The sequence below is a fragment of the Carex rostrata genome, chromosome 7 (genome assembly GCF_964058835.1).
Source record: "Carex rostrata chromosome 7, lpCarRost1.2, whole genome shotgun sequence".
NCBI classification, from domain to species: domain Eukaryota; kingdom Viridiplantae; phylum Streptophyta; class Magnoliopsida; order Poales; family Cyperaceae; genus Carex; species Carex rostrata.
The window spans coordinates 2212895-2239651 of record NC_135924.1 but is presented as its reverse complement, the minus strand read 5'-3'; the positions used below and the strand labels follow the sequence as shown (position 1 = coordinate 2239651).

Genomic DNA, 26757 nt, shown 5'->3' with positions numbered 1-26757 from the left:
ACAGCTCCTTACCAGCAACAATCCCTCTGAGATTAATGTTATGGATTTGTTCATTTAAATTACATGAGAAGGATAAGGGTATGATGGGAAGAAATAATTAGACAATTATTTAATTGTGGATAATTAACTCAAAGGGTAAATAGGAAAGAAAAATAAAAGTTCAGAGATATATTAGATATAATTCAAAGTACAAGGGTAAATAGAAAACTGAAGAAGTTTTGAAGGACAAATAGAAAATTAACCCTACTTTTTATAGCACAAAAGAAAATATGTTTCTATTTCTCTACTTTTATGAGAAAAAGTTATAACTAATTTTTTAATAGAGAAATATTTCTCATCTCTCAAGTTATCATATCCGAGCGTGCTTCCCAACTAGTTTAACATAAAAAAAAACCTTCCAATTTTGTCTATTAATTTCCATTTTCAGCGCTCTTATCTAAGCATTTAAATCTCTATCTAAAAGCATTTAAATTCGAAATCTAATATAGTTTTAACTCCTAATTATTTTTTTCTTCAAGTCAAAAAAGAAAATATTTTTTTCACCCATATTTTTTTTATGTTTTCTATGATCATTCTCATATTTTTTTTCCAACGATCCGTGTTGAATTTTACGAATCTAAAAATACGAACATTTTCTATTCTATTTTATCTTTAAAAAAAGATCCATAAAGAAATATTTTTGAGTTATTTTCAAGTCATTTTTTTTAAAGTAAAGCTCGTGAGACCTTTAAATTTTTAAGTTTTCAAATCTCAGTTTACAACCACTTCAATTTTCAAGACTTTGTACATGAGGTTTATATGTTTTGTACATGAACTTTTTATATGAAGTGTTACTGTTGAGGTTTATATGCTTTGAAGTATTATTGTTGAGGTTTATATGGTTTGAAGTGTTATTGTTGAGGTTTAATATCTTTGTAAATGAGGTTTATCTGCTTTATTCTAGAGATTTGAAGCGTTATTAATGAGGTGCTTTGTACATAAGGTTTATACGAAAGATTTGAAGGCTTGTAAACAGAGGTATAAATGGTTTTGAAGCAAAATAAAATAAAAAACTGAAAGTCATAGAGATTTACAATGGTTAAAAAAAAATGACGACACAAATATAACTCGAAAATTATATATTCTTCTTGGATCTCATTTGACAAAGAAAATCGATTAAAAAACGTATATTTATATTTACAAAATTCATCATGGATCGTCGGAAAAATAAACGAGAATGATAAAGAAAAAAAATGAGTGAAAGGAATCATTTCTTTTTTGGCTTTAAAACAAAGTAGCTAGACGTTAAAACTACTCAGATTTACAATTTTAAATGCTTCTAGATAGAGGTTTAAAAGTTTTTCAGTACTATTATAAATATTATAAATAGAACTTTAAATGCTTGAAAATGAGCGTTGAAAATGAAAGTTAGATATCAAGTACTTGAGAGTACATTCGGAGATTTGTTTGGGGGTCAATTATCAGGCTCATTTTTTTATATTTATAATAATTATATGATTATATATGCCTTATCTTACAATTTTGTGATTTGGAAATCTAGCTAGAGCCTAGAGCGATTCAAATTTATTTGTCTTGAGGAAGGTCTTCAAGCAATATTTTAGTTCCTTCATGAATTAAATAATTGATCCAGGTTTTAGATCTTTTGAATTAACACTAAATGAACCGAAAGCATGCAGTATTTTAGCTCTTTCAAAATTTTATGTAATCAAACTTGTTATGATTAGGTTTCTTCCGTGAGATTAATTGATTGGTCACACTCGCAGGATTCTTTGTTGATTAAAAGCATGTCCGAAATTGTGCACGTTATATTCTTAGACAAGTAGCTAGTGGAGGACAGTATAAAGTTTAGCAAAGATTCATATATTTGTGCACATTAATTACTAATTGGACTGAGAGGACATTAATTGGTGTTGTCATGTCATGTCAATCAAGGTCCAAATGGAATTAATATATGTTTATCCACTAGGTCCCTTGCAAGCTAGTTATTGAAAATTATGTCATGAAAATTATTCTATATGGCTAAGGTCATGATTTTTGTGGAACATGCATACAGATCCCAAATTAACTAGATCCATCTATGGTTTCTGTGGAAGGGGGGGGGGGATTTTTTTGATAAATTATAATTAAGAAAATTATTTTTACTAATCCAGCATGATTGTTTTTTTTTCTTTTCAAAAACCAGAAGGACCGGAGGAGCTCTCCGGTCTCACTTTTTTCCTTTCCTCAAGACCGGAGGAGCCCTCCGGTCTCCCTATTTTTATTTCAAAATTTAACGGAAGCCACAGAAGATCCCACTAGTATATCTAACCAATTTTATTCTTCAAGACCGGAGCCTTGGTCCGGTCCCATTTTATTTTATTTTATTTTATTTTTACTTTTTTCACTTTTTTCCACTTTTTTCACTTTTTTCTGTGCGGCTATCTGTGTAGCATCTCTTATTTTATGTATATATAATATATGTATATGTGTATGTATAATATATGTATATATAATATATGTATAATGAGTAGGGTTCTAATGCCTCATCTTTCTCATACCTCATATTTTATATCTTCGCTTTCAAAGTTCAAATTGTCGATCCAAACCGTTCAACATAATATTTATGCTAAAATATGCATGTAGATAAAATTTTATATTTTTTGAAATTTTTTTACTATCTTTTAAGATGAGTACAAAATTCAACAGTATGAATATAGTGATTTTGATATATACACACATATATTATATATACATATATACTTATATACATATATTATATTATATTATATATACATATACATATACACATACACATACAAATACACATACACATATACATATACATAAACATATATTATATATACATATATTATATATACAAATATTATACATACACATATACATAAAAAATAGAGATGCTACACAGATCGCCGCACGGAAAAAAGTGGAAAAAGTAAAAAAAAAAAAAAAAAATATATATATATATATATATATATATATATATATATATATATATATATATTGAGACCGGATGGCTCCTCCGGTCTTGAGAAAAGGAAAAAAAGTGAGACCGGAGGAGCCCTCCGGTCTTTGTGGTTTTTGAAAAAAAAAAAAAGCAATCATGCGCGCTGGATTAGTAAAAATAATTTTCTTAATTATGGTTTATCAAAAAAATTCGGAAGGGGGTCTGCTTTGAGATTCATGCCAAGTAAAAATAACAGTTCATATTTAACACTTGCACCTCAGGTACCCCAATACGGATTCAGATATAACTCATATATATAAGCTGATTGTTTCAGCCAATTCGAGTGCGTACTATCCCACCACAAAATCTTAACTCTTTACAAGAAATATTTTATGAGGAGGGTTCAAATGCCTCCATGTTTTTGTGCCTCGATCATGCCTCCATCTCTCTTCATTATTTTCAAAGTTCAAACAGTCGATCCGAACCGCTCAACCTAACCTCCATACTAAAATATGTTTGGAGACCAAATTTTATATTTTTAGGAATTTTTTTACTATTTTTTTAGATAGGTACAAAATTAGTAAATCTGAACCATCTAAAAACAGTATTTTTGTACCTATCTAAAAAAATAGTAAAAAAATTCCTAAAAATATAAAATTTGGTCTCCAAACATATTTTAGTATGGAAGTTAGGTTGAGCGGTTCGGATCGACTGTTTGAACTTTTAAAATGATGAAGAAAGATGGAGGCATGATGGAGGCACAAAAACATGGAGGCATTTGAACCCTCCTCATATTTTATATCTGATGAAAGATTAACTTTCTAATTTTCATAGAAGTATTATTAGTATAATCTCCAACAAATTACTATACTGGGGAAATTAAAGAAATAACATATTAATTTAGTGAAACTAGATAAACATGCCATAATATAATTAATTAATCAAATCATCTAGGTCTCCTATTGTTAGTGTTGCTAGCTAGTTCCATTTCATATTAAACCTTTAAAAATATATATATATATATATATATATATATATATATATATATATATATATATAGCTAGTATAACCATTATGTGGGAGCTTTCTTCTCTGACTCCATATATATATATATATATATCTTGGCCTCCTCACCATCAATTCATATCCTCCATGCAATGCCATCTTTTAAGATAAAAGCTTCCTATTACAAGAATTCCTCGATGCAAAATGCGAATCATGCACAAAATCTTCTCGATCTCACACGATCAATGTACCATTCCCTGTTATTCCATGTGCATGCTCTTTGGATCCAGCTCTTTTACTTCATCTTTTTCTCTGTACTAGGTTTCTTATTATTGAAACTACTTCCCATGAGAGATTTTTCAAATCGCTCAAGCAACTTAGACCTATTTTTCACATCGATCTCAGCCACAACCGTGTCAAGCATGGATACAGTTCCACTTGAATCATTTTCAAACTCCCAACTCATAGTCATGACCCTTTTAATGCTTCTAGGAGGTGAGGTTTTCACCTCCATGCTTGGTTTACAGTTCCAAAATATCAGGATCAAGAAAGAACAAGAAATTATAGCTCAAAAACCACAAAGCCTAGATCTCACCATTAGTCATGACCCAACCTCTGATCTTCAAAATCAAATTGAAATGGGAACAGCAGATGTCAAATTGTTCAACATTCCACAAAATCCAATGTCCCAAAATCATATCAAACTGAACTCAGTAAGGTACTTGAACTTCTTAGTTTTAGGCTATCTCATTTTTGTGCACTTCACTGGTTACACATCGATTTTAATGTACCTAAACCTTTTTCCAAGTGCGAAGGCTATACTCAAGGAAAAAGGGATCAATCTGCAAACCTTTTCCTTCTTCACTGTGGTTTCATCTTTTTCGAATTGCGGTTTTATACCAACAAATGAAAACATGATAGTTTTCAAGGCTTGCTCCGGACTTTTGCTCATAGTTTCTGCTCAAATTCTTCTAGGGAACACTTTGTTTGCCTCAACTCTAAGATTTGTAATGTGGGTCTTTAAGAAAGTGACCAAGAGGCAAGAATTTGAATACATGTTAAGAAACCATGAAAGCATTGGTTACGATCATTTGTTACCTGCTTCCCGTGCACTCTCTGTGGCAGTCTGTGTGGTAGGTTTCATGTTGATACAGTTGGTGCTATTCTGCTCAATGGAATGGTGGTCTGAAGGTTTAGAGGGATTGGGGTCTTACCAGAAGCTTGTAGCCGGTTTATTTATGTCGGTTAATTCGCGGCATTCGGGCGAATCTGTGGTTGACCTATCAGTAGTCTCACCAGCAGTGTTGGTGCTTTATGTGGTTATGATGTAAGTGACCATTCTTATATATATATTTATAACACACGTTAGTATTTTTTTTTTTTTTGTGCACCACCCCAGTTTAATTTATTATGTTAACCTGTATTCTGACATACAGTAAAAATCAATTTAAAACGAAATTGAAATGCTCCATGCATGTTAACCATTTTTTTCTCTCATAGTGATTTCATTTTATATTCGGTATACTTGAATTTGTGTTTAGGTATCTGCCTCCTTACACATGCTTTCTTCCTTCGGAAGAGTCGCATAAAATTGAAAACAGTCCTCCTTTAGAAACTAAAAAGAAGAGAAGTGTTTGGAGGTGGCAAAATGTTCTCCTCTCTCAACTCTCTTACTTGGCAATTTTTGTGATCCTTGTTTGCATCACTGAGAGAAGACATCTGAAGGAAGATCCTCTAAACTTCAATGTATTGAATATTGTCATTGAAGTAACAAGGTGCGCATCTCGATCGATATTGTCCTTGAAATTTTAAATTTTAGTACGTATAACATACAATATATATATATATATATATTGCAAGAGCACGCCGGAGAATTTGTGTTGCGGTTGTCACTGAAAATATATAGTCATATTACTTAATTAACCTGTAGACTTTGTATTTTTTTTTTTTTGTTAAGGTAATAACTTCCATATTTTTACTCCATAAAACTAAGGGAGAATTTCATGCTAGCCATTTGAATATGGAAGAGATAATTAAGGCTAGTATGTTTCATCCACTAACTTACCAAATGAAAAAGAATAATTTCAAATTTTCAATCCATATAATCTTAATTATGATTTCAATTATAAAATAACCATAAACTTGAGCCAATCACGATCAATCTTTGTTCAAAAAAACTTTGACCCAACTTGGTTCGGTTTAGAGTTCTGAGAAAAATGATAAATATTAACTTTTTTCAATGTTATGCTTAAAAAAAATTAATTTGTTTCAATCCTGAACTTGGGTGGAACTAGCACTAAGTCTGACAAGTCTTATTCGTTCTGAATTTTCTGATGACTAATTGGACGATCATCTGCTAGTTATTCATCTTACAAAGCACTAACTTGACAGCCACTGTCAAGATTTTAAAAAAAAAAAAATTTTTTTACTAAGCACTAAGTCTGAAACTGCACTTTCATTAAATATATGATCTCTATTTGACTAATATAGGTATATGTTCCTCACATCTTTCCTTTTTTTTTTGCAACAAGGTCAACTAGTGTTACTTCACTTGTGTAGTGGTGGGTACCATGTCAGACACCAAAATAGAAAGCACTTTGATTAATCTTGAGTGTGTGTTATAATCATAAGTACCAAATTGATCTTGAAAAGTCCGAAAGGGGAGGTAGCACAATTGGCTAGGAATAAGTTCTAAAGTTGTTGTATCCAAAGGTCGAGAGTTCGATTCCCCTTCACGACTTCGCAGCTTCTGCGAAGATTTTCAAAAAAAAAAAAAATCTTGAAAAGTTCAAATTTTAAAATATTATTAATTTCTTGGCAAAATCTAAATGGCTTCACCCTATAAAAATATTGCAGTACAAATTAATGACCAGAACCTCCCCCACAGAGCATGAAATGGCCCTATCTGTTCTTACAATTTCACCAATTAAGCAGTTGATTCTAAATTAAACTACCATCAATTGCAGTGCTTATGGCAATGTGGGATACTCGACGGGATACAGCTGCCAACGAAAGCTGAATAATGACGGCATGTGTAAGGATGCATGGACGGGTTTTTCCGGGAGATGGAGTGGCGAAGGGAAGGTTGTGTTGATGGCAGTCATGTTTTTTGGCAGGCTCAAGAAATTTAGCTTTGATGGTGGCAAGGCATGGAAACTAGCATGAAAATGTATGACATGTGTCATGAATAGTGACTTGATCATGTTGTGGATTATATATATACAGGCTAATTAATAATTAATTATTAGAGTGCAAGTGCTGTTTGTGAGTGGTTTGAAACTTAGGTTAATTTAGGGGTGGTTGGTGAAGTGATTTCTTCTTCTTCTTCTTATTATTATTATTATTATTATTATTATTATTATTATTTGATGATGATGATGATGGTGATAATAAGAACTAGGGTATTCTTAAGCTCATCAAGAGACTTAGTGAGCTTAATTCAAAAACATATTGGATTGACTTCAAACGTTGAATCCAAATTGTTGACACCAATATACAAATATACAATTTTTCGAATTAATTTAGTATAAATCATGAGATTTTATAAGTTAAATTTAATGTGCTCAATTTTTATTATTTTTTAATTTCTTGATTTTATATTAAATTTTAGCAGAGAGAAGAATATAAGAAATTCTAGGGAGAGCAGAATCAAAATCTTTTCAAAAAGAAAGAGCTAGATATAATATATAATTTGTTTTCTTTTCAGACATATTTTACTTCTTCTTATATATATTTGGTGGAATATTATTTCGAATCAATTGGTAAAATAATATTATTTATCTTTATGTTTTGATTTATTTAAGTCTATCTAATTCCAAAATGAGACAAACTGTCCAACCACCGAGTTCAAGCAAATTAAAGGCTAATCCTAGCTTATAGCATTAATATTTATATACTCTTATCAAACTTTAATTAAAGTACTTCCACTGTGAAAAGATAAAGCATAATTAAAGCACATAAGTTGTCTTTTTAGATTAAGCATCAATACCTCATATTTAAGGTCTTGAAAAGGAAATTCAATGTTATTTTATTATTATTTCAGTCCAAATTAACCACGCATTAATTCTATACATTGGTCCAAATCTCTGCAATAGATATATAGGTAACATAGCACCTTTATATAGGGGTGAAAACGGGTCGGATATTGTCCAACCGAATCCGGATCCGTATTAAAAAATTAGATACCTATATCCAATATCCGAATATCGATCCATAAGTAAATAGTGGTAAAGATATTCTAATAGTAGATATATACAATATTTATTATAAAAATATTTAAATATATATCTACGGATATCCAATCTGTATCCGTATCTATCCGTCTAATATCCAATCCATATCCATATATGGAAAAAAAATGGATATAGATATGATTTTACGACTATCCGATCCGTTTTCACCCCTACCTTTATATGTTATATTTACAATTTACTCGCCATACATATCAGTAACCAGTCCACAAAACCTATTTCAGAGGATCTGGATTTATTCTATTTTTCTTTGAAGTTCTTCCTGGATTGATCAGATACTAATTTAATTACCAACATAAAGTCTACCATCATGCAATTCTAGCGTTGATTTGATCTCAAGTTGGTAAGCAAACCAAAAGAAAGGTATGAAATTATGTAAGGTAAGAGGAAATTAAAAAAAATAATAATAATAATAAAAAAAAAAGAATTGACTTTGCCACACTTGACTAAAAAAAATTAAAAATATATATTTATGTCACTATATTTTTTTTGTCATAATAGATTACAAAAATTCATTTGTTATTCAAATAATTATAAAATTATAAACCCATCATGAAAAAAAATTCCCACCCTATCACACTTCCGGGCTTCACTATACTAATTGGCTAATTGTAAGGTGATAAAGAAGAAGAAAATTGAAGAAAAAAATTATTAATCTCTCTCTCTCACTCTAGTTCCTCTCAATCTGAATGTTTTTATCTTTTTCTTGACGATCGATGTCGATCGTCATGTAACCAATCTCTCTTTCATGATCTTGTTTGTTCCGTTTCTGATGATCTCTTCTCAATCTCTCTTCGTTGGTTCTAATTACTATTCTGCTCTACCATGCACTCTTCTTGATCTTGTCAGCTTCTTCTTCGTCTTTTTTTGACGATCTCTCTCCGACCTCTTACCGGTGATTTCTTTTCATGATCTCTACATGTAGCTCTTAGTTATTACTACTTTTGTTCTATATATGTTTCAGCATGATTGTAATATATATGTTTCAGCATGAGTTATTACTACTATTGTTCTGAATTTATTCATACAGATATTTATATTTATCCGAATGTGTTATTTTGGACATTTATGTTACTATTGTTGCTCATTCAAGAAAAACAATTACAGTTACAATATGTGAACACCTGACTACACATGCATGTTTGTAAGATATAAGATCTTACATACCATTTATAACCTAGCTTAAGAATATTATAACTTAGCAAAATAGTTTTCATACTTAGTTACTTACCATGAAATGTAAACAGAGTAACTGGTTTCTGAGTGTTTTAAAGAATTATATAATGTATTTTGGAGTCTAATAACATTTTATAAAGATATTGCATGCTTAAAGGTAGGAATTGCAATTTGCATACTTTTGTTTTATCAGGTGAGCTAATATATCTGTCAAAAGGTTTCCAGCAAAACATATTGCTGGTAATATGATATCGCTAAAATACCACGTAGATGCCTGTTTTGCCAGAAAATTTTCTTAAAAAGAAAAAAAATGTCCTGATTCTTCAGGACCATATATATATTAAGTGGAAGAAGGTATTACATTCCCATATTTGGGAAATAATTTGTTCTTTTCTCTCCTGTAAATCAAAATATTCCTACCTAGACTTTGCAAAATCTTTTTTCTTTTCCTTTTTCTCAATAGCCAGGAAACAAATCAAACAATGACAGTGACTGAGTGCTCTCTCTCTCTGTGATCAATCTACATGTGTCTGTATATATATCTATATATATGTAAAGTAGCTTTTTATATGTTTTGATCTTAAAAAGGATCATTACCATCCAAAAATGACACAGAAATGTATAATTCTGAAGTCATTTATGTTTCCGAGGTTATGTTCTTGTACAAATTTCATCGTAAGCTACATGAAGTGCTTGTTTTGCTTTCTACAAAGCAACCCTTTTTGTACACAAGTAATATAATTCACATCTCTCTCCTTTGTTGGTCTTTTTGTCCTGAAGAAACTGGAATTCGTATCCTCTGCATTAACTCAAAAGGGAATCTTTTGAGTTAATGAATACTGACCATCCGATCTGCTTTAAGATTTGTGCAGACTAAATCTACACTAATATTAAAGAGCCCCTATATCGTAAGAAGGGGACGGATTGGCTCTGTTTAAAATCAGACGGTTGACATTCATTAACTCAAAAGATTCCTTTTTGAGTTAATGCAGAGGATATGCATTCAAGAAACTGGACCCCGTAAACCTAACAAAAGAACCTAAAGACTTGGATTTGTATTTTATGTCCGTTTCGGCAATAACCGTCTCTAGCATGTCCACTGTAGAAATGGAGAATTTCAAGGATGTACAGTTGTGGGTCTTGACCCTCTTAATGCTTTTCGGTTGCGAGGTTTTTACCTCCATGCTCGGTCTTCAGTTAATGAAGATAAAACTAAGTAGAGAGGATTCAATCAAGGGGAGATTTAAATCAAACGGATCAGTATCAATACTTCTCTATTTAATAGTCGTTAAAGAAGCAGGACATTTGTTAATTGCCAAGGGGATCAACCTTGTCACCTTCTCGGTATTTATGACAGTTTGTTCATTTGGCAACTGTGGCTTCACACCAGCAAATGAAAACATGATGCTGTTTCAGAAAAATGTGTTCCTTTTGCTAATTATGATTCCTCAAATTTTAGCCGGTAACACATTGTACCCTCCTTTCTTAAGATTTTTCAATTTGGGTTTTGAAGAAATTCACAAGAAAAGAAGAATTATATGGATATATACTTCGACACCCGAACAATGTTAGGTACAAGCATCTGTTTTCATCGAAGGCGTGTATCTACTTAAGTATGACAGTTTTGGGTTTTATTTTGGTTCAAACAATGGTTTTGTGTGGCTTAGAGTGGGATTCAGAAGTCATGAAAGGGATGAATTGGTGCCAAAAGATAGTTGCGCGCATTCATTTATCGAAACTTTCTTCGGCGGTTCTTGTGTTGTTTGTTTTTATGATGTACGTCTCTCTCTCTATCTCTATCTCTCTCAAGGACTATTAATTGTTCCAAAATTGATGATTCGGCATTTTTTTGTTAGGTACCTTCCTCCTTATACTTCATATGCACCAATAAGTAACAATGTCGAAACCTCTTCGGGAGCAAGCAACAAAGAAAATGAGATGAAAAGAAGGAAAATGGAGAATTTGATATTTTCTCAACTCATATATTTTTTAATATTTGTCATTTTGATTTGCCTAACCGAAAGAGAATCGATGCAAACCGATCCACTCAACTTAATTCAATGTCTTCAACATAGTCCTTGAAGTAATCAGGCAAGTTTTTGTTTTACATAAATTATTTTTTCAGTAGCAAATAGTTCTTCATAAAATTATTTTTTCAGTAGCTAGCAAATAGTTTTACATAAAATTATTTCTTCATAGCACCGTAGCCTTACTCATATATATATATATATATATATATATAGAGAGAGAGAGAGAGAGAGAGATATACTTGCAATTGTATATATGCAGTGCATATGGAAATGTGGGATTCTCAATTGGATACAGTTGCGAGAGATTATTAAAGATTGATCAGAGAATTAGTTGCAATGATGCATCCTATGGATTGGAAAGTGGAGTTCAAAAGGGAAGTTGGTACTAATTGGAAGGCTCAAAAAGTTTAATATGCAAGGAGGAAAAGCTTGGAAGCTCAGCTAGCATGTAATTAATTATTACACACATTGCACTGTAAATTCCACATAAATTTAACATATCCGGTATGTAACATATAATAGAGGTTATCTGTAAGTTAATTTTTGTCATTAATTTTATAATCATAATTGGAACCCAAATTCATTTAAAATAAAGGCATATGAACGCACTGTAAATTCATTTTAGAAATATTTTATGCCTAATATGTGAACCAAATAAATAGAGGGGAATTTCATGTATAGACAACTAACGATTCTCACTGACACTACTACAACTAACGATTGTCTGATTCCGATTTCATATATAGACAACTAAACGTTTCCAAGTCCAAGTTTCAGAACCATATCCAACAGTTCAACACCAATAAATCTTACTACAACTTAATTAGAACAGAATAGTATATCCATTATTTTCAACAGTTTTCTAATTACCTAAAGTTGTGAAATATCCTGAAAAAGGAATATTTTTCTTCAAATTCCCTTTTTGTAAGGGCAATTTCTTGTGTTGTTCGTTCTAATTTTGTGAATTGAACATGTAATTGATCATTCATACCAAGATATAAGGAGTCTGTGTCCCCCCAGGTACCTGAGATACAATCTAAAAAAACGGACGGCCCAGATTAATCTCATTTGGTCCAATTTGATCCGGGTTTTCTGAAATAAACTGTAGGGGCTCTGTTTGAGATTCGTGCCAAAGTAAAAAGAACGGTTCATATTTAACACTTGCACCTCAGGTACCTGGGGTGATTCGGATTCAAATATAAGTGGATTGTTTCAGCCAAATCGAGTGAGTACTGTCCCACCACAAAATCTTATCTCTTTACAAACAATATTTTATATCTGATGAAAGATTAACTATTTAATTTTTATAGACGTATTATTAGGTGAGTAGAGGCCTGAGAAAGACAGCTATGGTGCTAGCTAGTATAATCTTCAACTAACTATAATGGGGAAAGAAAAAAACATATTAATTTAGTGAAACTAGATAAACATGCCATAATATAATTAATTAATCCAATCATTTCCTGTTAGTGTTGCTAGTTCCATTTCATATTAAACCTTTAAAAAATATATGAGGGAGCTTTCTTCTCTTGACTATATATACACACACACACACATATCTTGGCCCCCTCACCATCAATTCATATCCTCCATGCAATGCCATCTTTTAAGATAAAAGCTTACTATTACAAGAACTCCTCAATGCAAATTGCGAATCATTCACGAAATCTTCTCGATCTCACACAGTCAATGTACCATTCCTGGTTATTCCATGTGCATGCTTTTTGGATCCAACTCATTTACTTCATCTTTTTCTCTGGACTAGGTTTCTTATTATTGAAACTACTTCCCATGAGAGATTTTGCAAATCGCTCGAGCAACTTAGATCTATTTTTCACATCTGTCTCGGCCACAACCGTGTCAAGCATGGATTCAGTTCCACTTGAATCATTTTCAATCTCCCAACTCATAGTCATAACCCTTTTAATGCTTCTAGGAGGTGAGGTTTTCACCTCCATGCTTGGTTTACAGTTCCAAAATATCAGGATCAAGAAAGAACTAGAAATAATAGCTCAAAAACCACAAAGCCTAGAACTCACCACTAGTCATGACCCAACCTCTGATCTTCAAAATCAAATTGAAATGGGAACAGCAGATGTCAAATTGTTCAACATTCCACAAAATCCAATGTCCCAAAATCATATCAAACAGAACTCAGTAAGGTACTTGAGCTTCTTAGTTTTAGGCTATCTCATTTTAGTGCACTTCACTGGTTACACGTCGATTTTAATGTACCTAAACCTTTTTCCAAGTGCGAAGGCTATACTTGAGGAAAAAGGGATCAATCTGCAAACCTTTTCCTTCTTCACTGTGGTTTCATCTTTTTCGAATTGCGGTTTTATACCAACAAATGAAAATATGATAGTTTTCAAGGCTTGCTCCGGGCTTTTGCTCATGGTTTCTGCTCAAGTGCTTCTAGGGAACACTATGTTTGCCTCAACTCTAAGATTTGTAATGTGGGTCTTTAAGAAAGTGACTAAGAGGCAAGAATTTGAATACATGTTAAGAAGTCATGAAAACATTGGTTACGATCATTTGTTACCTGCTTCCCGTGCACTCTCTGTGGCAGTCTGTATGGTAGGTTTCATGTTGATACAGTTGGTGCTATTCTGCTCAATGGAATGGTGGTCTGAAGGTTTAGAGGGATTGGGGTCTTACCAGAAGCTTGTAGCCGGTTTATTTATGTCGGTTAATTCGCGGCATGCGGGTGAATCTGTGGTTGACCTATCAGTAGTCTCACCAGCAGTGTTGGTGCTTTATGTGGTTATGATGTAAGTGACCATTCTTATATATATATTTATAACACACTTTTTTGTGCACCACCCCAGTTTATTATGTTAACCTGTATTCTGACATACAATATACATCAATTTAAAACGAAATTGAAATGATTCATGCATGTTAACCATCTTTTTCTCTCATAGTGATATCATTTTAAATTTGGTATACTTGAAAAAATTTATAACAGGTTATCATGTTAAATTTGTGTTTAGGTATCTACCTCCTTACACATGCTTTCTTCCTTCGGAAGAGTTGCATAAAATTGCAAACGGTCCTCATTTGGAAACTAAAAAGAAGAGAAGTGTTTGGAGGTGGCAAAATGTTCTCCTCTCTCAACTCTCTTACTTGGCCATTTTTGTGATTCTTGTTTGCATCACTGAGAGAAGGCATCTGCAGGAAGATCCTCTAAACTTCAATGTATTGAATATTGTCATTGAAGTAATAAGGTGCGCATCTCTATCAATCTTCTCCTTGAAATTTTAAAAATTAGTACATATAACATACAATGTATATATATTGCAAGAGCACGCTGGAGACTTTGCGTTGCGGTTGTCACTGAAAATATATAGTCATGTTATTACCTAATTAACCTGGAGACTTTGTATTTTTTTTTTGTTAAGATAATAACTTCCATGTTTTTACTCATTTCATAAAACAAAGGAAGAATATCAGGGCAGCCATTTGAATATGGAAGAGATAAGGCTAGTGTGTTTCATCACCAAATGAAAAAGAATATTCTAAATTTTCAATCCATATAAAAATCTGAATTCTGATTTCAATTATAAAATAACCATAAACTTAGTCAATCACGATCAGTATTTGTTCAAAAAAGCTTTGACCCAACTTCGTCCGGTTCAGACTTCTGAGAAAAATCATAAATATAAACTTTTTTTGTTTTTGTGCTTCAAAAAAGAATTAATTTGTTTCAATCCTGAATTTGGGTGGAACTAGCACTAAGTCTGACAATTCTTATTCGTTCTGAATTTTCTGATGACTAATTGATCGATCAACAGCTAGTTATTCAACTTACAAAGCACTAACTTGACAGCCACTGTCAAGATTTAAAAAAACAAATTTACAAAGCACTAAGTCTGACACTGGCACTCTCATTAAATATGTGATCTCTATTGGACTAATATAGGTATGTTCCTGACATCTGTTTTGTTTTTTGCAACAAGGCCAAGTAGTGTTACTTCACTTGTGTAGTGGATACATGTCAGACACCAAAATAGAATGCACTTTGATTAATCTGGAGTGTGTCTTATAACTCATAGGTACTAAAGAAGAATTTTTAATCTCTTGCTACAATAAGTTAAAAACACAACTTACATATATACCAAATTGACCTTAAAAAGTTCAAAATTTAAAATATTATTAATTTCTTGGCAAAATCTAAATGGCTTCACCCTATAAAAATATTTCAGTACAAATTAATGACCACAACCTCCCCCACAGAGCATGAAATGGCCCTATCTGTTCTTGCAATTTCACCAATTAAGCAGTTGATTCTAAATTAAACTACCATCAATTGCAGTGCTGTAAGATGTAAGCTGTTGTGCCCACAAGTCATCCGGGACGTAAACGGCACGCAACAGAGTCAAGAGTATTTTTAGTATTTCCTTTGATAATATTAGGTTTCCTTATTACAGAGATTTAGATAATAATCTGTGGATTTGTTTTTGCTTTCTTTCTTATTAAGTGTGTGGAAAATAAGAAACCACACGCTATTTTTAGTTAACATTGTATTAGAATATTTCTTACCATGTTTTGTTTTAAGTATTGAATAAAAGCTATGAGAAATCAGAAAATGGTGCGGCATCTTTGCACCACAAACTAGTCTACTTTGTTATCTGTCTTATTTCTTCCAACATTAAAATTACAATCTTTGGTTTGATTCCAACATTTGGTATCAGAGCCAGGTTGAAATCATGGCAGGGAGTGGAGAGAAAACGCTTCCTGAAGAGAAAACACAACCTAGAACGATTGCAAGAGTAGGTGTGCCAATTCAGTACCCTTTACTGAATGACACAAACTACGGGCTGTGGGCGGTGAAGATGAAGACAATCCTGGGAGCACTAGGTGTATGGGAAGCAGTGTCGGGCAACACACCTGTCGAAAAGGAAAAGGATCAGGGAGCCCTAGCCACCATTTTCCAAGCCGTGTCTGATGCCGTGATAATGGCAATAGCTGAAAAGGAGACAGCAAAAGAAGCATGGGAGACGATCAAGCAGATGAGTGTAGGGGAAGACCGTGTCAGGAAAGCAAGGGCACAGGTATTAAAACGACAGTTCGATCGGATGATTATGTCGGATGCTACTAGTATAGTAGAATTCTCTCAAAAATTAATAAGTGCAGTAGGAGAAATTAGATCTCTGGGGGTGGATCTGAAAGATAGTATTGTGGTAGAAAGGTTATTTAGTGCCGTACCTGATAAATTCTTACCAATTATTGGAACCATAGAACAGTGGGGTGACATATCTACGATGTCAGTGGCAGAAGCTGTAGGGCGGTTGAGAGTATTTGAGGAGAGTATAAAAGGAAGACAACAAAATAAAGAAGAAGATGAGAAACTAATGCTTACTCGTTCACAGTGGGAGGCACTATCCTTGCAAGAAAGGAAGAATGGAGAAGGATCTGACAGTAAAGAAAGATGGCAGAAAGGGGAATATGAGAAAAAACCATACAAGAAATTTGACAAGTCAAAGATTAAGTGTTTTAATTGCTCGATTTTCGGGCATTTTGCATCAGAGTGTCGTAAACCAAAGAAGGAAAGGGTGAATCTGATAGAGAAAGAAGAAGAGGAACCAGCCTTATTAATGCATGAGTTAATAAGAACTCAAGAAGTGAATTGTGGAACTGAGACGCTTACTGAAAGGTCTGAGGAATTGTATGTGGGGGTAAAGGTGAAAACTCAAGATAATATTTGGTATTTGGATTCAGGAGCTAGCAATCACATGACGGGTTGCATAGAAAATCTTACAGACCTTGACACAACAATTCGAGGAATAGTGAAGCTTGGAGATGGGTCAGAGGTACCTATAGGAGGGCGTGGCACTGTGGTAATCAAAGGGCGTACAGGAGAACACCGGGCGATAACTGATGTGTATTATATCCCAAGGCTGACTAGCAATATCATTAGTTTAGGGCAGCTTGAAGAAAGGGGGTGCAAGGTACAACTTGAAGGTGGTAGTTTAAAGGTGTTAGATAAAAATGGGAGGTTGATTATCCGTGTTCAAAGATCAAAAAACAGATTATATACTCTGAATCTCGAATTAGTGCAGTCTGTGTGTTTAAAAACAAGTGTTGAATCTGATACACGGAAATGGCATGCAAGATATGGGCACATTAATTTTCAATCTCTAAAGAAGATGTGTCAAGAAAATTTGGTAGAAGGGCTACCAAGAATTGAAGGCATAGAAGAAGCGTGTAGAGGATGTTTAATTGGCAAACAGCGCCGATTGTCTTTTCCACAAGAGGCAGGGTTCAGAGCAAGTGAGACACTAGAGTTAATTCACGGGGACTTGTGTGGACCTATTACCCCTCCCACTCCAGCCGGTAACAGATACTTCCTATTACTGGTAGATGATCACAGCAGATACATGTGGATTGTGTTGATAAAAACCAAAGACAAAGCCTTCTCCGCGTTCAAGGAAGTTAAGGAGGCAATCGAGGTAGAGAAGAATGCAAAGTTAAAGGCATTTAGAACTGATCGAGGAGGTGAGTTCAGATCAGCTGAATTTGTCGAGTATTGCAACAGAATGGGTATTAAGAGGTATCTGACTGCTCCATATTCCCCACAACAGAATGGAGTAGTCGAAAGGAGAAATCAAACCGTCATGGGAATGGCCCGAAGTATGATGAAAAGCATGTGTGTTCCATCAGAGTTCTGGGGAGAAGCCGTGACTACTGCTGTGTACATTCTGAATCGAGCATCAACTAAGAGTCTGACAGGGATGACTCCATATGAGGGATGGTACAAAAGAAAGCCTAAGGTAGATCATTTTCGTACTTTTGGGTGTCTGGTGCATGTGAAAGTAACAAACACCTATATGTCAAAGCTTGATGACAGGAGCTCTCTGATGGTGTTCATTGGATACGAAAAAGGGTCCAAAGCTTACAGGGTGTACAATCCTATTACTAGGAAAGTACATGTGACAAGAGATGCGATATTTGAGGAAGATAAGGCATGGGGCTGGGATACCGAAGAAAAGCACACAAACACTCAAACCAGTATTGGATTCAGACTAGAGAATGAACATGATGAGTTAGGCAGTGAGCCAGGTGATGAGCACCAGTATGACAGTGAAGATGGGAGAGAACAAACTCCAAACACAAGTGGACCAGTGGAAGGTACAAACCATGAGGGGCCTGGAAATTCAGAAGGAACACCAGTGAAATTTCGGAGCCTTGCTGAGATATACAGTGAAACTGAACCGATGCAGCTGAATTACTCTGACATGTGTTTGATTGGGATGGAGGAACCAAACAATTTCAATGATGCAGAAAAGGATAAGAACTGGAACCGTGCCATGATAGAAGAAATTGAAGCTATTCAAGACAACAAAACATGGAGTCTAGTAGAACCTGTTCAGGGACAGAAGGTTATCGGACTCAAGTGGGTGTTTAAATTAAAGAAAGATTCAGAAGGAAAAATTGCAAAGTACAAGGCTCGTCTTGTAGCAAAGGGATATGTGCAACAGCAAGGAGTCGATTTTGAGGAAGTGTTTGCTCCTGTGGCCAGAATGGAAACGGTGCGGATGATCATGGTGATAGCAGTGCAACAAGGATGGTTATTGCATCATATGGATGTCAAATCCGCATTTTTAAATGGAGAATTAAAAGAAGAGGTTTATGTCAAACAACCACCAGGATTCGAGATAAAAGGAAAGGAACACAAAGTGTTAAAATTGCACAAGGCACTTTATGGTTTAAAACAGGCTCCAAGAGCCTGGAATTTCAAGTTGGATAGCACATTGAGGTCAATGAATTTTGAAAGAAGGCAACTGGAGCATGCAGTCTATAGGAGAAAGCAAGGGGAAGGATGCACTTTAGTAGGAGTGTATGTGGATGATTTGCTAATTACAGGAACATGTGAATTAGAAATTGCAAGGTTTAAGTCAGAGATGATGGAAAAATTCAAGATGAGTGATTTAGGCTTATTAACCTATTATCTTGGCATAGAGGTTAAACAGACAACTAAAATGATTACCTTGTGTCAGGAAAGTTTTGCTCAGAAAATTTTGAAGGAATGTGGCATGGATGAGTGTAATCCAGCACAGGCACCCATGGAAGCCAGGCTCAAACTCAGTAAGAATAGTAGTTCTCCTCCAGTTGATCAAACCAGATATAGGAGTATTGTGGGCAGCCTTCGATACCTGTTGAACACTAGACCCGATCTAGCATTTTCCGTGGGGATTGTCAGTCGATTTATGGAATCTCCTTCAACTGAGCATATGGCAGCCGTGAAACACATACTAAGGTACGTAAGAGGGACAACTGGTATGGGTTGCTGTTATAAGAAAATGCCAGAAGAAAACATGAACTTTGTTGGTTTCTCTGATAGTGATATGGCCGGGGATTTGGATGACAGGAAAAGTACTACTGGTGTGATTTATTTCTTGGGAAGCAATCCAGTTAGTTGGTTTTCGAGGAAGCAAAAGGTAGTAGCCCTATCCTCTTGTGAAGCCGAGTACATAGCGGCTGCATCAGCAGCATGCCAGGGTGTCTGGTTAGAATCGTTGCGTGCAGACTTGTTGAGTCAGCTACCTCAGAAGATAAAGCTCAAAATTGATAATAAATCTGCAATCTCGCTATGCAAAAACTCGGTATACCATGATCGAAGTAAACACATTGATACTCGATATCACTTTATAAGAGAGTGTGTAGAAGAAGGGAGAATGGAGGTCGAACATATCGGGACCAACAACCAGCTTGCTGACATACTAACCAAACCATTGGGAAGAGTCAAATTTCTGGAGCTAAGGGAAAGAATAGGAGTGCAGACTATCAAGAGGTCACAAGCAGCTTAGGGGGGTGAATGTAAGATGTAAGCTGTTGTGCCCACAAGTCATCCGGGACGTAAACGGCACGCAACAGAGTCAAGAGTATTTTTAGTATTTCCTTTGATAATATTAGGTTTCCTTATTACAGAGATTTAGATAATAATCTGTGGATTTGTTTTTGCTTTCTTTCTTATTAAGTGTGTGGAAAATAAGAAACCACACGCTATTTTTAGTTAACATTGTATTAGAATATTTCTTACCATGTTTTGTTTTAAGTATTGAATAAAAGCTATGAGAAATCAGAAAATGGTGCGGCATCTTTGCACCACAAACTAGTCTACTTTGTTATCTGTCTTATTTCTTCCAACATTAAAATTACAATCTTTGGTTTGATTCCAACAAGTGCTTATGGCAATGTGGGATATTCGACGGGATACAGCTGCAAACGAAAGCTGAATAACGATGGCATGTGTAAGGATGCGTGGACGGGTTTTTCCGGGAGATGGAGTGGCGAAGGGAAGGTTGTGTTGATGGCAGTCATGTTTTTTGGCAGGCTCAAGAAATTTAGCTTTGATGGTGGCAAGGCATGGAAACTAGCATGAAAATGTATGACATGTGTCATGAATAGTGACTTGATCATGTTGTGGATTATATATATACAGGCTAATTAATAATTAATTATTAGAGTGCAAGTGCTGTTTGTGAGTGGTTTGAAACTTAGGTTAATTTAGGGTTTGGTGAAGTGACTTCTTCTTATTATTTGATGATGATGATGATGATAACAAGAACTAGGGTATTCTTAAGTTCATCAAGAAACTTAGTGAGCTTAACTCAAAAATATATTGAATTGACTTCAAACGTTGAATCCAAATTGTTGACACCAATATACAAATATACAAATTTTTGAATTAATTTAGTATAAAGTCATGCAACCAGGAGATTTAATAAGTTAAAATTTTAATGTGGTATTTTTTAATTGCTTAATTTTAGATTAAATTTTAGCAGAGAGAAGAATATAAAGCAGAATCAAAATCTTTTCAAAAAGAAAGAGCTAGATATAACATATAATTTGTTTTCTTTTCAGGCATATTTTACTTTTTCTTATATATATTTGGTGGAATATTATTTCGAATCAATTGGTAAAATAATATTATTTATCTTTATGTTTTAATTTATTTAAGGCTATCTAATTCCAAAATGAGACAATCCAACCACTGAGTTCAAACAAATTAAAGGCTAATCCTAGCTTATAGCATTAATATTTATATCTTCTTATCAAACTTTAATTAAAGTACTTCCACTGTGAGAAGATAAAGCATAATTAAAGCACATAAGTTGTCTTTTTAGATTAAGCATCAATACCTCATATTTAAGGTCTTGAAAGGCAAATTAAATGTTCTTTTATTTCAGTCCAAATTAACCACATATGCATTAATTCTATGCATTGGCAGGGACGGATCTACTGTAGCACGGGGGGCAGCCGCCCCTCCTGGATTTCAAGTTTTAGTAGTGATCTATTGGTACCGATCAACTTTACCCCTCCCTGGAAATTTTTTTGCCCCCCTCTGGATGTTTGATTTGTAATATTAATTATAAGTTATTATTCATAAATTATAAGTTATTGGAAAATATAAGTCAAAACATTATTTTTTATCGAGTACCCAATTAGTTAATGGGTTTAAACACTAGTGGAAAATATGGAATCAGGATCGGTTATATACACATATCAGTATCGGAATCCAACCGATCCTGTTGAAGGTGATACTGATACTATCAGGATCGGTTTTATATTTTTTAAAGAACCGATCCAAATAGAAACTATTAGGATCGGTTTTTTACCAAAACCGATCTTAATAGTTGTTATCTAGATCGGTTTTTGACTAAGAACCGATCCCGATACGTACTATCAAGATCGGTTTTTATCTAAAAACCGATCTTGATAGTATTTTCGAATTTAAAAAAAAAAAATTACATATCAAGATCGGTTTTTATATAAAAACCGATCCAGATACGTACTATCAAGATCGGTTTTTATATAAAAACCGATCTTGATAGTTTTTTCGAATTTTTTTTTAATTAAAAATTACATATCAAGATCGGTTTTTATATAAAAACCGATCTTGATAATATTTTCGATTTTTTTGTTTTTATTAAAAATTACATATCAAGATCGGTTTTTGAATAAAAACCGATCCAGATACGTACTATCAAGATCGGTTTTTATATAAAACCGATCCTGATAGTATTTTCGGATTTTTTTTTTTAAAAATTACACATTTAGATCGGTTTTTGAATAAGAACCGATCCAGATGTTTGGTTGAATGTAAAAAATGAATTTTAATTATTTGGCCAGCTTCCATTTATATATATATGCTGGCCCAATTAATATGCTACCGATACAAATCACAGATTGATAAATATATATGCATGCAAATCACAAATAGATATCAAACACATCATACAAATTAAGTTTACACATCCTAAATTAAGTTTACATATACAAATCACATACGAATCCTAAATTAAATATCATAGACATACACATCCTACAGATTAAGTTTACACATCCTAAATTGTTGTACTTCTTCTTGTCGACTTTACCTCATTTAGGAAATATTGAACCCACATTTTTCATAAGTCGCTCAAGCGTTGTACAGTATGTTTAGCGAGAATGTCCTGCATTTTTTAAAAGATAGAAGAGCATGCACAATTAATTGTGTATTTTATTATATTTGAAGCAAAAATGGTTAATTACTTTTTGAAAAATATATAAATGCATACCTTTAAGTTCGGAAAAATATCAATGTGTTCGTTTATTATGTCTTGCACGAGCAACATGACATAATATGCACATTCCCAGCCAGCCGGTTATTGTGGGCACTACATAACAAGTTTGAAAAAATTGAAATGTATGTTAATGAGCATACAAATGGCTTATATGTCTAAATATTCACAATTTTTTCCAACTAGGTCCTTATAATCATATATCTCAATAGAAACTATTACCTTGCAATCATTATGAATCGTCAAAGAAGTACCCATTACCCTGATGAAGACACTGTTGAAATATGAACACAATGCCTTGGTACCAAGTACACTTGAGTAACTAGGGTTAACAAACAAGGTTTAACAATTTCTAATAAGCAACAATTTCTAATTAGCAACAAGTCTTAACAATTTGTAATAAACCGAATTAGCAACAATTTGTAATAAACCGAATTAGCAACAATTTGTAATAAACCGAATTAATTAGCAAAAATTTCTAATCCGAATTAAAAACAATTTCTAATCCGAATTGCTAACAATTTCTAAAAAATTCCTAATAAACCGATTTTAGAGAGGGAGAGGGAGAGGGAGAGGGGACTTACCCGAGTTTGAGAGAGAGGGCCGGGTTTGAGAGGGAGATCTAGGGAGGTGGGGCCACCGAGCCGACGGAGAGGGAGGAGTGGAATGGAAGGCTTTCACGGAGGAGGAGAGGGAGGAGCAACGAGAGAGGCCACGGAGGAGGAGAGGGAGGAGCCGACGGACTAGGGGTTTGAGGAGGAGAGGGAGAGGCTAGGTCACGGTTTGAGTTTGAGTGAGTTTGAGTGAGGTTTTTTCAATTTTTGCTAAGTATAAGATGGCGCCCAACGACACTATCTGGATCGGTTTTAGTATAATAACCGATCCAGATAGTATCTGGATCGGTTATTATACTAAAACCGATCCAGATAGTATCTGAATCGGTTATTATACTAAAACCGATCCAGATAGTTCATTAGGCCATTGTTTTATAATGAAAAACAATCTGGATCGGTTCTTTAGTATTTAACCGATCCAGATACTTAATTTTAATTTTATTGGAATGAAAATATAAAAATTAAATAAGAAAATTTATAAAACAATTTATAAAATAATTTATATAACAATTTCTAAAATAATTTTTGTATCTTAATAAATAACTGTATAAAAATGTGTATGTGTATATATATGTGTAAAAAAAAAAACAATGACCTAATGAACTAAAACCTTCTTTATGTATGTGTATGTGTATGTAAAAAAAAAAAAAAAAATGTGTATGTGTATGTGTATATATATGTGTATACTAAAACCTTCTTTATGTATAAAAAAAAACATATTAAAACAATTTTACATAATAAATTTTTATATGTTATTTGCTTTTAAATTTTTTCAAATTGAAAGGAAAATGGAAATTTACTTTTTTTAATATGAATACTCTCTGGTTTGGCCCACTCATGAAAATTGAAAAAAAAAATTATCATACTCATACTAATTATTCGGTCCTCCAATTTCAATTTGGCATCTTTCAGTGATACCATGATTGGGCAATAGATAAGGTTATCAAAAGCAGTCTAATGCACACTGTTCAACTGCAAACATCAGGCACAGGCTTCATCACTTAGTCAAGCACCTGGTTCAACTAAAAGTCTAAAACAGTAAAACTCACAAACAGACGAGCACCTCGCAAACAGACGAGCACACTTGTCCGACCGAATCCGGATCCGTATTCAAAAATTAGATACAAATATCCGTGAATAATAGTACAGATATGATTTTGAATTTTAATTATTTGTATCCGAATAATAGATATATGCTATATATATATATATATAGGACTTGGCTACGGTGCTATGGGTAGCTAAGAGGCCTCCCGTGCTACGGCTCAATATTCGACTTTTCAAAATTCTAACGGTCGATCCAAACCGTTCATCTTGTTCTCCATATTAATATGTGCTTGGAGACCAAATTTTACATTTTTTGGAAATTTTTTACTATTGTTTTAGATTTATTGAAAATCTGAAAATCCGGATGAACAGTAAAAACAGTAAAAATTTCTGGACCACCGGATCGGCGATTTTCAAAGTGGCTTAATAAATAGTAAAAAAATTCCAAAAAATGTAAATTTGGTCTCCAAGCACGTATTAATATGGAGAACAATATGAACGGTTTGGATCGGTTATTTGGACTTTCAATCGGTGATTTATAGTCCAATGCACAAGAGTGTCTATGCATTGCAATGCACCATAGCCCATCTCCACATATATATATATATATATATATATATATATACTAGTAATCGTGTCCGTGCACAGCAACGGAAGCAAATTATGTAGTAGAAAACATTAAGCTCCATAATAAGGAGGACAGATAATTTAAATCAAATTTGTAGAAAACAATAGTTAAATACTATATTTATCTACAAGATAACACATGTGAACTCTAGTGTAGTGGTAAGAATTTTGGCACCAATAGAACCCAACTGGGCTTGAATCCCGCCTTCAGCAGAAAAAAGAAAAAGAAAAAGGGTGCGCGGTGCACAAGCTCGGTCCGCAGGTGCCGTGCGTAGAGTTGCTGTCGGGTCGGGTCCGGGTATTATTATATTTGGACCCGTACCCTAAAAGTGTTCGGGTCCGAACTTCGATCCATATACTTATTTGTTTCAAATCGGGACGGGTCCGGATCCGGATACCTATCTACCCGTAGATATTTCGGGTCCAGTCTTTCGGTTCCGGGTAGATAGATACCCATAACTTGTTTGTGAATTATCGGGTCCGGTTCGGATACGGGGCGATTCTGGATCCGGAGCGGGTATATGTCACAACTCCAAAGCATTTGAGAAATTATTTACATTTAAATATAATTATAATTTCTTAAACATCTCATATAATAAATCATTACAATATAAATTAAAAACTGCTACAAAATAAAAATTACACTATTAATCTTATTCATAAATAATAAAATATATCATGCTACATAGCAAAATAAAAATAATAACTCTAAATTATTAGTTATCTATCTAAATTAAAAAAATACTATCCTATTGATTCATCATTTGCAAGTACATTATCTCAATTACTATTTTGCCAATCGTTGTAACAAATGAGAGCTTCAATTGTTGATGCCTTCAAACTTGCTCGTTTGTCATCAATTACTCTGTTACCTGTGCTAAAAGTGGATACTGAAGCTCATGTGTTTATAAACATAGCAAATTGAATTGGAAGTATTATATATTAGATTAGTCATATGAGCAGATTTTTTTTATATTAGTAAAATATAGCACAGAAGAACCGAGCTTGTTAAGGTCGTAATTAAAAAACTAGTGTAAAACAACAGCATAAACCTGGTTAAGTTTTACCAAGCTATAGCACAGCTGAAATATATTATCTAACACAAAAACTTGATGCAGAGTTATTAATATATATTTTATCGGGTATTTATACGGGTATCGGGTCGGGTTCGGTTATGGGTCGGATAATTAAATGATACCCATATCCTACCCATTACACTATCAGTTCTGATTCGGATTCGGGTCGGATATTAAATTATTAATTTTGTAATTGTACTCATAATTTAACCGGTTATATTTTTTAAACCATACCCTATCCAAATCAATCGGATCTGGGTCGGTTTTGGATCGGTTTTGGGTCAGATCCGGTTCGGTTCCGAATTGGATCCGAGTAATTGGGTAAAAGTAGCACCTCTAGCCGTGCGTGGTTCAGAGCCGCGGTCTACGGGCACTGGGATCATATGCGGCACGACCAATGCATACTTAAAGTGTTGAAGCT

General features: G+C 33.8%; 3 protein-coding genes across 4 annotated transcripts; all 3 read left to right on the top strand.

The window, feature by feature from the left end:
- The first annotated feature begins 4078 nt into the window (after positions 1 to 4078).
- LOC144557534 (cation transporter HKT1;5-like) lies at positions 4079 to 7365 on the top strand. 2 transcript variants are annotated; one of them, XM_078306115.1, is made up of 4 exons: positions 4082 to 4667; positions 4758 to 5276; positions 5491 to 5724; positions 6916 to 7365. In XM_078306115.1, the coding sequence occupies exons 1-4, from the start codon at positions 4102 to 4104 to the stop codon at positions 7112 to 7114; spliced, it is 1518 nt and encodes a 505-aa protein (XP_078162241.1). In that variant the 5' UTR covers positions 4082 to 4101; the 3' UTR covers positions 7115 to 7365. The 2 variants fall into 2 exon arrangements, with proteins under 2 accessions (XP_078162240.1, XP_078162241.1); XM_078306114.1 differs by having other exon boundaries at positions 4079 to 5276.
- Positions 7366 to 9992: 2627 nt separating this feature from the next.
- Positions 9993 to 11850, top strand: LOC144556641 (cation transporter HKT1;3-like). The gene is given in 7 exon segments (XM_078305027.1): positions 9993 to 10036; positions 10368 to 10872; positions 10874 to 11151; positions 11232 to 11430; positions 11432 to 11466; positions 11665 to 11756; positions 11759 to 11850. Coding segments are annotated over 7 exon segments (1245 nt in total).
- A 1004-nt stretch (positions 11851 to 12854) lies between these two features.
- LOC144557532 (cation transporter HKT1;5-like) lies at positions 12855 to 20968 on the top strand. The gene is made up of 3 exons (XM_078306113.1): positions 12855 to 14176; positions 14399 to 14632; positions 20592 to 20968. The coding sequence occupies exons 1-3, from the start codon at positions 13002 to 13004 to the stop codon at positions 20788 to 20790; spliced, it is 1608 nt and encodes a 535-aa protein (XP_078162239.1). The 5' UTR covers positions 12855 to 13001; the 3' UTR covers positions 20791 to 20968.
- Positions 20969 to 26757: the final 5789 nt, after the last annotated feature.

Bases quoted from the DNA above. Each gene is read 5' to 3' on its own strand.
- LOC144557534 (XM_078306114.1), top strand. From the start codon at position 4,102: ATGCCATCTTTTAAGATAAAAGCTTCCTATTACAAGAATTCCTCGATG. The intron at 5,277-5,490 runs GTAAGTGACCAT...ATTTGTGTTTAG, and splicing joins GTGCTTTATGTGGTTATGAT to GTATCTGCCTCCTTACACAT. The intron at 5,725-6,915 runs GTGCGCATCTCG...CATCAATTGCAG, and splicing joins ATTGTCATTGAAGTAACAAG to TGCTTATGGCAATGTGGGAT.
- LOC144557532 (XM_078306113.1), top strand. From the start codon at position 13,002: ATGCCATCTTTTAAGATAAAAGCTTACTATTACAAGAACTCCTCAATG. The intron at 14,177-14,398 runs GTAAGTGACCAT...ATTTGTGTTTAG, and splicing joins GTGCTTTATGTGGTTATGAT to GTATCTACCTCCTTACACAT. The intron at 14,633-20,591 runs GTGCGCATCTCT...GATTCCAACAAG, and splicing joins ATTGTCATTGAAGTAATAAG to TGCTTATGGCAATGTGGGAT.